Source organism: Plectropomus leopardus, chromosome 7, assembly GCF_008729295.1.
Source record: "Plectropomus leopardus isolate mb chromosome 7, YSFRI_Pleo_2.0, whole genome shotgun sequence".
NCBI classification, from domain to species: domain Eukaryota; kingdom Metazoa; phylum Chordata; class Actinopteri; order Perciformes; family Serranidae; genus Plectropomus; species Plectropomus leopardus.
This window is the reverse complement of record NC_056469.1, coordinates 34,990,904-35,003,091: the sequence shown is the minus strand read 5'-3', so window position 1 is coordinate 35,003,091 and position 12,188 is coordinate 34,990,904. Positions and strand designations below refer to the sequence as shown.

General features: G+C 43.4%; 1 protein-coding gene across 1 annotated transcript in view; it reads right to left on the bottom strand.

Annotated features, from left to right (window-relative positions):
* Window positions 1–3,207: 3,207 nt before the first annotated feature.
* Window positions 3,208–12,188, bottom strand: part of tg (thyroglobulin) — a 29,575-nt gene continuing 20,594 nt past the window's right edge. The window contains exons 37-49 of the mRNA XM_042489152.1: window positions 11,958–12,092; window positions 11,693–11,875; window positions 10,794–10,998; window positions 9,873–9,960; window positions 9,079–9,229; window positions 8,789–8,985; window positions 7,765–7,938; window positions 7,502–7,639; window positions 5,981–6,168; window positions 5,636–5,740; window positions 5,103–5,243; window positions 4,175–4,356; window positions 3,208–3,355 (exon numbers count right to left, since the gene is read on the bottom strand). Of these exons, the coding sequence (XP_042345086.1) occupies window positions 3,255–3,355; window positions 4,175–4,356; window positions 5,103–5,243; window positions 5,636–5,740; window positions 5,981–6,168; window positions 7,502–7,639; window positions 7,765–7,938; window positions 8,789–8,985; window positions 9,079–9,229; window positions 9,873–9,960; window positions 10,794–10,998; window positions 11,693–11,875; window positions 11,958–12,092 (1,988 nt within the window). The 3' untranslated portion in view covers window positions 3,208–3,254. The remainder of the gene's footprint in view (window positions 3,356–4,174; window positions 4,357–5,102; window positions 5,244–5,635; window positions 5,741–5,980; window positions 6,169–7,501; window positions 7,640–7,764; window positions 7,939–8,788; window positions 8,986–9,078; window positions 9,230–9,872; window positions 9,961–10,793; window positions 10,999–11,692; window positions 11,876–11,957; window positions 12,093–12,188) is intronic.

Here is a 12,188-nt window from a genome sequence, read left to right as displayed (position 1 = left end):
TGTACAAAGTGGAAATAAAGGCCAACAAAAGTCAAAAACCTCATAATTTAGCATTTCCCAAAAATGACGATAAATGGCAATAAGTTCAACCAAGCTCTGGCACCAGTCGTACAGGAAACGGACGGCCCGTATCAGGGGGTCCGATACCCTATATTCCCAGGGATACGGTCGAATGCCTTCTCCAAGTCAACAAAGCACATGTGGACTGGCTGGGAAAACTCCCATGCCCCATCAAGGATCCTGCCAAGGGTCCAGAGCTGGTCCACAGTTCAACGACCAGGACGAAAACCGCATTGCTCCTCCTGAATCCGAGGTTTGACTGTCCGACAGACCCTCCTCTCCAGTACCCCTGAGTAGACCTTACCAGGGAGGCTGAGGAGTGTGATCTCCCTATAGTTGGAACACACGCTCCGGTCCTCCTTCTTAAAAAGAAGGACCACCACCCTGGTCTGCCAGTCCAGAGGCACTGCCCCTGATGTCCACGCAATGTTGCAGAGTCGTGTCAACCATGACAGCCCCACAACATCCAGGGCCCAAAGGAACTCTGTGCGGATCTCATCCACCCCCGGGGCCCTGCCATGGAGGAGCTTATTGACTTGGCAACCTCAGCCCCAGAGATGGAAGAGCCCACCCCCGAATTCCCAGGCCCTGCTTCCTCACCAGGTCTTCGAAGTATTCCTTCCACCAATCCACAACTTCATAGTAGTAACTTATAGTAGCAACACTAGACACAGTGTTGACAGAGTACCACCTCTCTCTCCTGAGATGCCGGATGATGGTCCAGAACCTCTTCGAAGCCATTCTCCATGGCCTCACCGAACTCCTCCCACGCCCGGGTTTTCACCTTAATGACCGATGTAGCTGCACTCCGCCTGGCCTGCCGGTACCTGTCTGCTGCCTCCAGAATCCCACAGGCCAAGAAGGCCCGATAGGACCCCTTCTTCAGCTTGACTGCATCCCTCACCGCCAGTGTCCACCAAGGGGTTTGGATGTTGCTACCTCGACAGTCACTGACCACCTTAAGGCCACAGCACCGATCGGCCGCCTTAGCAACAGAGGTATGGAACATGGCCCACATGGACTCAATGTCCCCCGCCTCCCCCGGGACATGGTCAAAGCTCTTCCGGAGGTGGGAGTTGAAGCTCCTTCTGATGGAGACTCTGCCAGACGTTCCCAGCAGACCCTCAAAATGCGTTTGGGTCTGCCAGGTCTGACCGGCGTCCTCTCCCACTATCGGAGCCAACATGTGATCGCAAGTCCGACGACACGACTACAAAGTCAATCATCGAACTGTGGCCTAGGGCATACTGATGCCAAGTGCACATATGGACACCCTTATGCTTGAACATGGTGTTTGTTATGGACAATCTGTGGTGAGCACAGAAGTCCAATAACAAAACCCCACTCGGGTTCAGATTGGCGGGGGGGGGGGGGTAATTCCCCCTGATCACGCCCCTCCAGGCCTCACTGTCGTTGCCCATGTGAGCATTGAAGTCCCCCAGCAGAACGAGGGAGTCCCCTGAAGGAGCACTCTCCAGCACCCCCTCTAAGGACTCCGAAAACGGTGGATACTCTGAACTGCCGTTTGGACCATAAGCACAAACAACAGTCAACAACGGCCAACCGTTTCGACCATTTTTTCAACATGCTAAATTATTACCTTGCATAGTATGACATGTCTCTAAAAGTTATGTCGTTTTCATCTATTTTTTGAAATATTGAATAAAAGGCTGGAAATGACATATTATAGTATGTCGAAAACCAACATGTCAAATTTTGACATATGGTCAAAAACTTGGCGAAAACGTCATACTATCTTATGCAGTCAAAAATGTCGCCTAAAATTTGGGTTAGGCGAGAATAAAGTAGAAATCAAAAGGAAAACGGACAACGCCACCTTGGGGAATTACATCTCTCGAAATTCCTTTACTAAGTCCAAATTATGTTGGATATTAGTATTAAAGGACACACAGATTTGTTATTGAAACAATATTACTTTATGACAATTAATCTAAAATGGCCTGAATATAAATTCTAAAGCTGCAAATTGAACAAAATACAGTCCAGCCTCGGCTTAAATTAACAAAAAAAGAGGCAGACTACACTGAGCAGTGCCCAGGGGTGCGACCACCTACTCACCTCATGTGTGACACAGCAATCCTCAAAACGATGGTGCAGTCTACACCCGAAGGGATTCACCAGAGTCAGCAGGTCAACAGGTAGCAGCTCACACAGCCAGCTCAGCCACTGGACACAAAAAGCATCGTTGAACAAAAACAGGCAACTAAGTAGGCAGAGAATAGTTAAATGTACATATAAAGTTAAATGCGCCTACACGAACCTTATGCAGCACAACCGCCAGCCACAGCCAAGGGAGGAGCAAAAAGCCTGAGCTTCGTTATCAAGGGCCCTTTATAATCAGGCCATGATCAGATGGAGTGAGGCCTGAGGCTGCAGAAGTGTAGCTTTTCAATCTCTATCGCCCTCTGGTGTCTGTCTGCAGCATAGGTCGTAAAGCCCGCCCATCAATGTCCGTAAATGGGACATAAGCCAAACTAAAAAGTCAAAGTACACGCGAAATACATATTTCCCAAAGATGGTTTCTGTCACTGGAGGTAGTTCTCATCATCCAGATTCGGTTTTAATAAGTTATTAAATTACACAAAAGTGTATTTTCCGCCATGTTTGACAGCTTTGACAGCCAATCCGTGTGCTGGCATTCAATTGGGCCGCTCAAAATTGGTCAGATGGGTGTCTCTGCGGGAACTTCCCCACCAGATATCACTACTGCGCTGAATCCGGCTCTAACATCTGGGGTCATTCTGACCCCGCCCTTGTTTGACTCTTATTAAAGCATATCGTATAAACTGTCAATCAATTCCACTCCCATTAACACACATTTTTTTCACACACTTTGTTTTGGAATTTAGGGCCAACAGACCTGGTTTACATAAGTGTATAAAAAAACCATATTTTGACGGCAAAAGATTTCATTTGGGGTCAGAACGACCCCAAATGAAATCAAGGACAACACGAGGGTTAAGCACTGCGGCTGTAAGAGGGGGCGTGTCGTCCATCTTTAAATCGCGTCTATGGTGTCGTCTAAAATCTGCCGCTGAACTGCTGCTGATACTTCGATCACAGAGACGGCAGGTAGAGTTTAAAATGCTTTTATTGATTAAGACAGAAGTGGTTCCATTTCTTCAACGTAAAAATGAAAAGGGTAAAGGTGATGATGATGATGATGATGATGTTCAGCTGTAGGCGTCTTTCTCAGTCTGTGATTGGCTGGACGGTGCAGACTCTGTGAGCTCAGGGGTCAACGCAGGCGGGACAAGCTCTGCTCCCGTCTCACCTTCGGAAAGAGACAGTTAAATGTTTCAATTTTCTTCCACATTAAAGGCCGCTTATGTTTTGTACAACAGAGAATTAGTGCTACATTCAAGCTGGAAAAAAAGATTTTTAGACTAAAGTCATACTATTTCAAGCATAAAATATTTTAAGAATTAAGTTGTAATTTTATGAGAGAGTCATAATATTTGGTGATGAAACAAAAGTTTCAGTTTTAGCCTTAGTTTGCAACTTTTTTCTCAAAAATGTACTGGTTTTATTATTTTCTATTAAGGGTTTCTCTTGTAATTTTACACTGTCTTGTGAATTTGTAGATTTTTTTTCTCATTAGATTATGACTTTTTTTCCACTTGTAATATTATGATATCATTCATAAAATCCATCAATTTTCTTTCAATATGAGCTCCTCTGTCCTTTTTAATAGATTAATTGATTTAATTTCTTTTGGTTTGAAATTGTAACAGGAAGCATGTAACTGTAAATGCTCTTTCATTTTAGTGAATTATTACATCTTGACACTGTTTTGAAACATTGCACCGAAGCTCAGTAACTCAGAAAGAGCGCTGGTGAATCATAAGGAGTGGGAAACAAACGATATATGTATTAAACAGAGAAGAAGGAGGAAGTAAAGTGGAGAATACTGCGCACTAAAATGGAGCAGAAAACTGAGAATAATAACCTTGTTAAAGTAGACAATAATAGAACCAGGTAAAGCTGGATAGCAGCGAGGGAAGGAGAAATGAGGCAGAAACTAGAGACTAAAGTTCTGTAGTGCAGGTTGAAGTAGAGTTCGGAGGAGGAGACTCTACTGTGCTCCACTGACCGCTCAGACTGGTCAGTCTGGTTCCCAGTTGACTCCAGAAGGAGCAAGCGCTCTGACTCAGACCCTGATTGTGACGGAGGGCGGGGCTCAGCTGCAGGTATGTGGGCGAGGACACAGAGGACAGAACCGGCCGCCAGCGGGGCAGAACTGACTCCGCCCACACACCTGATGGGTTTGGGTTCCTGGTAAAAAAAACCAGAGTCATTTTGTCCTTTAACTTGAAATGATGCCATATCACAGTAAAGTGTAGTCATAGAAAAGTATGTCTGTAAAAATATGGTAGAAAAAATTACAGTACACTACGTCATCCAAAATACAGCAAAGAGCAGTACTAATAGTAGTTATAGTGTAGTTTGACAGAAAAAATGTGACCCAAAAGCCATAGTATTGTATGTCGTCTAAAATATAGTTTGTTGTCCAAAATTTAACCAAAATGTGATACTATAGTACTATGTTGTCCAAAATATGGTGAAAAAGTCATATTATAGTTGGTTGTCCAAAGTGAAACCAAAAAGTCACACTATAGAATGTCGCCCAAAATACCATAAAAAAGTCATAGTACAGCATGCCAAAAAAATACAGACTTTTAAAAGTCATAGTGTCAGAAACGAATATTAGGCTGAAACGAGCGTTAAGATATAAGATAAGATAATCGTTTATTCGTCCCACAGTGGGGAAATCTGCAGTGTTGCAGCAGCTATGAGGTAAGCAGCAAAAGAACAACACAATAATAAAAAATAATTACAACTATAAAACATATTGAATAATAAAAAACAAGGTGCAGAAATAGTAACATAAAGTTACAAGGTGCCAACAACTCAACAGTCTGGAAACAAATCTATATAAAATCTGTCCAAACAAATACGCTGGGCGTTTGCACGTGGAGGATAACTGCACTTCATTTTCATCTCATGAGCGTGAATCTCACCCGGTCCTGATGAAGCTGGAGACGTAGGTCATCGTGGCCACAGAGAGTCGTCGATCAGACGAAGTGAAACGCGGAGAGCTCGTTGGATGATGAGGAGTCCCAAAGACAAACTGAACGTCCAGGGGAACGGAAACATCGGCCCTGAACACACGAACAGTCATCGATACCTTTGATTAGTACCGATCACTTCCATTTCTGACAGACACTCAAAGTTAGACGAGAGAAAAATGAATAAAAACAAACACATTAGTCAAACTGAAGCTGCAGACGTTTATGCTGACACGAGAAAGGAGTGAATTAATAATTAGCCGTGTCATCATGTACAATTATAAAACGGTATTTACCTGAAATTAATTAACGTTTTTGTGGACGTGAGATTAAATCTGTGTGATGCGAGCATGCTAAAGCTCGTGAACGTGGTAGACGTTATACCTGTTAATCATCAGCCTGTTAGCACTGTTGTTCTGTGCGGTGTGCAGTCATGTGCAGCAGGCAGTGTGTCATTAATTCATTCATTAGTCAAAGGTCAGTACCTGCTGGGAGCACTGGTGGCAGGCTGGTGGTACAGGAAAACGTTAGCTTTGCTGTTAGCCCAGAGGCTAGCCATCTGCAGAGTGGGACAGATGATGAACAGATCTCTGCAACACAGACAAACAAACAAACAAACAAACAAACAAACAAACAAACAAACGCTTTATTTTTCTGTATGTGTTTTTGAATATCTGACCAGACGTTTGACGACGACCTTTTTTTCCGTCAGTTTCAAAGTTCTTTTTTACATTTAATTAAGATTTTGGAGAAACACACAACACCACGGTAATGAACACGCAGGACGATAAAGCTCACTGAACATCATCATAATGTAACTGAGGTGGCACCTGGTGGCGTTGTTGAGCGCTCTGGAGAACAGGTTGTATCCGGCAGGTGAGGGACTGTGATCCAGAGAGTAGAACCAGCCCGCCGCCTCCTTCAGCAGGTCGTTTTCTTTCGCTCCGCCCAGCGAGCGACTCAGAGCCTCGTAAAACGCCGTCTTACCGTCAGCTCGGCCCTGCAGAGCCTCAAAGTCCTGAACACAAAAAAAGATCATCACAGGAAACTAAACCTAAAGCATTTTTCTAAGAGAACAAATGTAAAGTTAATATTTTACTAAATATTTTGGACAAACCGTCTTACTGACAACTCTAATTTTCTACTAGGGCTGGGCGATATGCCTGTGAAATAATATTACAATATTTTTAAGCCTACATCGCGATATTCGATATATATCTCCATATTTTGAAATCTCCTCTGAACTACTGTAAACCTTTAAAATACAAAATTATTAACTGAACAACAGTAACAAATAGTGACTGCCATAAATAAACTCACTTAAACTACTGTAATATTAAAGTTTTATGAAATACTGTTAAACTGTTAAATAAAGTAATCTTATAGTAGAGTTAAATAAAGTATTAATTAAATAAAAAGCGGAGGCTGAAAGTTAAACTGTGACTGCAGTTTGAGGATTGATAAGATTTCCAAGTGGTTCTGGTGGTCCTGCAGTCTGGAGCTCTGCAAAAGCCCTGCTCTGTGTGTGTGTCTGAGAGGCAGTGAACTGTAGGAGAGAGAGGGAAGAACGAAACGCCAAAGCGAGTCTCATACCTGTGGCTAAAAAATGAGACAATTTATGTGCGATGTCCACGATAAAGTCCTTTTATACACTGCATGTGGAACAAGCCGTGATGCATTGAGTATATTTATATATTCACGTCCAAATGTTAAAAGTAGTCCCTCTTTTAGGTACAAGCTCCCCCTCGTTTGAGTAGGTCAGTCAGTGTCACGAGTCTTGTGCTGAATTGTTCAGTATCGCTTTTCATCTCTTCCATGTTTGTCTGTTTCGGTGCTCTCTTTTATTATTCATTTATATTTATATAAATTATTATTCTGACTGCCTGTTTGCACTATTGTATCTTGTATATTGTACATTTATCTGTTTTTAATGTTGTATCGTTTTATGTGTTGTATGTAAACGATATAGCATAATATGGAACAAGAGATGTTTTTTATAGTTAGATGATAAATACGTCATATCGCACAGCCCTTCTTTCTAAAACTCTGTGTTCATTTTTTATTTACTCATTTGTGTCCAGTGCGACCTAAAGAGGTTTAACCTTGTTTGGGAGCAACATTTGTACACAGGGAGTCAAAGCGAGCATAACGGCTCAGCTGTCAACAACTTAAACAAATTTTTATTTTTGGTCCAAAGATATAAAAAGATATTAAATGCCACATCAAGTAAAATGTTTTAGCACAAATTTAAATTTTACATCACCGCTTCATTAAAACATGGTGCTATGTTTTAGCCCCTGTCCTCAACAATAAATTATTTTTTTGGAGTTGTGTTCTGTGTGACCTCTGACCTTTATCCTGCGAGCTCGGCTGATCAGACCGTCGTGCTCAGATGTTCCCAGCAGCAGATCGGCTCTGTGGAGGGACGACTGAGAGACAGACTGACGGATCGGAGACCAGGACTGAAACGGACCGCTGACCGCCAAAAGCTGCAATACACATACACACATACACACATACACACATACACACACACACACACAGGACAGGTGAGACATGTAGGACTCTGGATTCTCCAGACCGTTGTGATAACCTTGTGGTTTTTATACTGTACTTTGGTCTGAGCGGCGTTGAGCGTGTGCACAGGCGTCGCTCTGAGGCAGGAGACCATCTCGTTATCGTCAGTGGGGTCAGAGGTCACACAGCCGAGCTCTTTGGCCAGATCGACCGCCTGACGTCTGGAGGTGGAGGGAGTCTGAACCAGTGATGGAGAAAACACAGAGCCGCCCTGCAGGAGGCACCAAAAAGCAAAGCAGAATTAAAACAGAAATGTGAAATAAATAAATAGTCCAATTAAAGTAAATAAAATATATATGTATATATGACAGTCTGGGATATGTCAGTGTGTGAGTGTAGCTGCTGACAGTCTGGGATATGTCAGTGTGTGAGTGTAGCTGCTGACAGTCTGGGAGTGTGTGAGTGTAGCTGCTGACAGTCTGGGATATGTCAGTGTGTGAGTGTAGCTGCTGACAGTCTGGGATATGTCAGTGTGTGAGTGTAGCTGCTTACAGTCTGGGATATGTCAGTGATCAGCAGCTACATTGACTGTGACAGGTCACCTAGTGGAAATAGCATGTATTTCCTCCATATGCCAAATATGGTCAAAATGACCTCATCAGGTGGAAAATAGTCAAAATGACAAATTCAGAGTCAAAAGCCCAGAATGACACCCCAGAAATAATACAAGTCCTGTTTTTCTGCTCTGATGGCTGTGGGATCAAAAATGTCAGTTTGAATGGGTTTCAATGGAGCATTTTTGGACCTGAACAGTCTGAATGTAACTATTTAGTTTCCACAGTGTATTTTAGACTTATTGTAGGAGCTGAGCTGCAAATTCACTGATTACACTCAAATACACAATCTGGACTACATTTAGGACACATGCATCAACACACACACAATTATCACAACAGGAAGAAGAAAAGAGAGTAAAATGAGACGAACAGTCCCTGACGGTTTAATCATCAGATCTACTGAAAATGTCAAAGAAAAACAGACTGAAGGAGAAGTGGAGGACGAGGAAGAAGAGGAAGAGGAGGAGGAGGAGGAGGAGGAGGAGGAGGAGGAGGAGTCCTCACCATCAGCATCATACGCTGGAACAGAGGAGGAGAGGAAGAGGAGATGAGATGAAGGCTGGTGATGTCAGCGCCACGTCGCTCCGACCCGACCGTCACTCTCCTGCTGTCCCCGCCCACCAGAGAGATGTGGGCGTTGACCCAACGAAGCACCGCCTCCTGGTCTGACAGGCCGTAGTTACCACGGAGACCAGACAAACCTGCAGACAGAGAGTTTGATGAACTGGATGAGTAACTTTAAAAGTGTGTGTACATACACATGCAGTATATTTACTGTATGAATATACTTGTACCTGTGCTCAGGAATCCCAGCGCCGCCGTCCTATAGCTGGCCGTTACCACGACGATGTTGCCCACTGCAGCGAGGGCGGAGCCGTCCAACAATCCTGGGCTCTGATTGGCCAAAGGGTTGAAGAAGAACACCAGGACTGGGACACGCCCCCTCTGACACACAAAGACACGTTTACAGGTCAGCTGAGGTCACCGATGACTCCCTTTAAAATTTCCATTTTATTCAAATTAAGTTTTTTTTTTGAATATTCAAATTATTTATGGTGCATGAAGTGGAAGAAATAGTGGAAGAAATACTCAGACTCAAGCAAAATTCCTGCATTTAAAATTTTAATTTAAAGTACAAAAAAGTAATCAGCATCAAAATATATACTTAAAGTACCAAAAGTATAAGTACACATTATTCAGAAAGGCCCATTTCATATTTTATTATTGGATTAGAACCCCGATTCTCAAAAAGTTGGGATGCTTTGTAAATTGTAAATAAAATCCTTTTTGACATACAGTGGGGAAAATAAGTGTTCTACATATCTTTTTTTCATTACACATTATTCCAATTTAGCTATTCATAAGAAACACACGATGTGGTAAACAAGCTCCTATCCCAGCTTTTTTGGAAGGTGGTGCAGATTCAGTCAAATTCAGTGTATATTTCAAAAAATAGTGAAGTTATACAGTTTGAACATTAATTACCTTGTCTTCACTGCATTCTGTTTTTATTTATGCTTTACACAGCATCCCAACTTTTTAGGAATAAGGTTGTAAAATTACTGATGCGACTGTAACAGGGACTCACCGGAGCTGCAGGGCTGAAGATGTTGAGGTAGAGGCAGTCTTCACTGGAGGCTGCAGACTCTTCATCACCTGGCTGGATACAACTGGGACTGAAGGACGGAGGGACGGACAGACAGGTTCAGTTTTGACCACATTATTTCACATCTAGTGGAAGAAGTATCATTTGTTTTTTTTTTTCAATTTTTAACCCTCTGACAGGTAGATCATGACACAGACAGGTAAGATGACACAGACAGGTAAGATGACACAGACAGGTAGATCATGACACAGACAGGTAGATCATGACACAGACAGGTGGATCATGACACAGACAGGTGGATCATGACACAGACAGGTAAGATGACACAGACAGGTAAGATGACACAGACAGGTAGATCATGACACAGACAGGTAAGATGACACAGACAGGTAGATCATGACACAGACAGGTAAGATGACACAGACAGGTAAGATGACACAGACAGGTAGATCATGACACAGACAGGTAGATCATGACACAGACAGGTAGATCATGACACAGACAGGTAAGATGACACAGACAGGTAGATCATGACACAGACACAGACGTGGATGACACAGACAGGTGACACAGACAGGTGGATCATGACACAGACAGGTAGATGACACAGACAGGTAAGATGACACAGACAGGTAGATCATGATACAGACAGGTGGAAGATGACACAGACAGGTAGATCATGACACAGACAGGTAAGATGACACAGACAGGTAATCATGACACAGACAGGTAAGATGACACAGACAGGTAAGATGACACAGACAGGTAGATCATGACACAGACAGGTGGATCATGACACAGACAGGTAAGATGACACAGACAGGTAAGATGACACAGACAGGTAGATCATGACACAGACAGGTAAGATGACACAGACAGGTAAGATGACACAAGGGTGGTTACCGTGGTTTGGTGGCGTCCCAGGTTCCCGTCCAATCAGCAGGCTGAGCTGGTTCAAAGCGGAGCGATACTATTGGTGGACGGGCGTAGGGGACGCCCAGGAACTGAACAACAGTCTTCCTGTCTGAGCCTATGGCCGTTTCCATGGCAACGCCTTGCAGGGTCCCGTGACCCGGGATAGTAACGGATGTAGACAACGGCAACCGCTCTGAAGAGGAAAAACAAAAGCAAAACACAGGTGAGGAATCAAACCGCCAACCTCTGACAGGGCTGGGTGATATGGAATTAAGTCTTATCGTGATAATTGTTTTCATATCAGTCGATATCGATATATATCACGATATACATCAAATCAGTGTTTCTGTGGAGCCTAAAGGTTCCTTTGACTCCTCAGTGAGATATGAAGATATCATCAGGTTAATGTTGGTTTAAATATTTATTTTCTGTCAGACATTGAACATGACAAATATACTGTAGAGCAGCATCACCAGCTGGAGGACCTATTCTACTAAAACTCACAGAGGTCCAGTTACTAAAATTTCCTCCCAGCAAAGGTCCGAGCCTCAAACCTAAAGTCAATATCACCATTAACTGAACATTTTACTTTGATTACGATTAATGAACGATTTGCTTTTTTTTGTGGTTTGTTTTTTGCTCTCATAGTTCACTGACACAGTGTCATGTGACCATGGTGCGTTACACTGTAATAAACGTGATTTATTATTATTTATTAAACTTTCCAGCATTATATGAAAATGAAAAGCTCCATCTGAAACAAACTTCAGGTAAATTTAGGCACATTGTGCTGATAATAGGCCAACCTCTCCTGACTGCAGGACTCTGACTTCAGCTTCTGTCAAACTTCTGTGCTGTTAATCATTTTCAGTTTTTGGCTGACTCACCTGTTTTCAGGTACACCTGGGGGGCGGGCTCTCTGATGACCAACCTGCAGGAGGAGGCAGGGCTGGACGAGCTGGGGGCGGGGCTTAACCCACAGGCTGAGGTGTCTGGGTAGAGGATGCAGCGAGTGGCGGATCCCGCCTCACTGAGTGACACGGCGATGCAAGACTCCGCCTCCTGACAGGCTGAAACAGGAAATACTGATGATGTAACCTGAGCGATGTAAAGTGCATCAAAAAACTAGTATTTATGAATAACAGTGGTTACCATGGAGACACCAGTCCCTGGTCTTATCAGAGTCGGTGGCGATGTCACGGCTCACGTGGATGACATCATATGTAGAGACGGACGGGTCGACGAGGACTGATGAGTCGGAGAGGAGACGCCACTGATCGAGAGACACTGAGACACAAAGAACCAAGTATTAATACTAAGTAGTGGCAGCAGCAGTAGTACTTGTAGCAGTACTAGTTGCAGCTGTAGTAGTAATGATGGTAA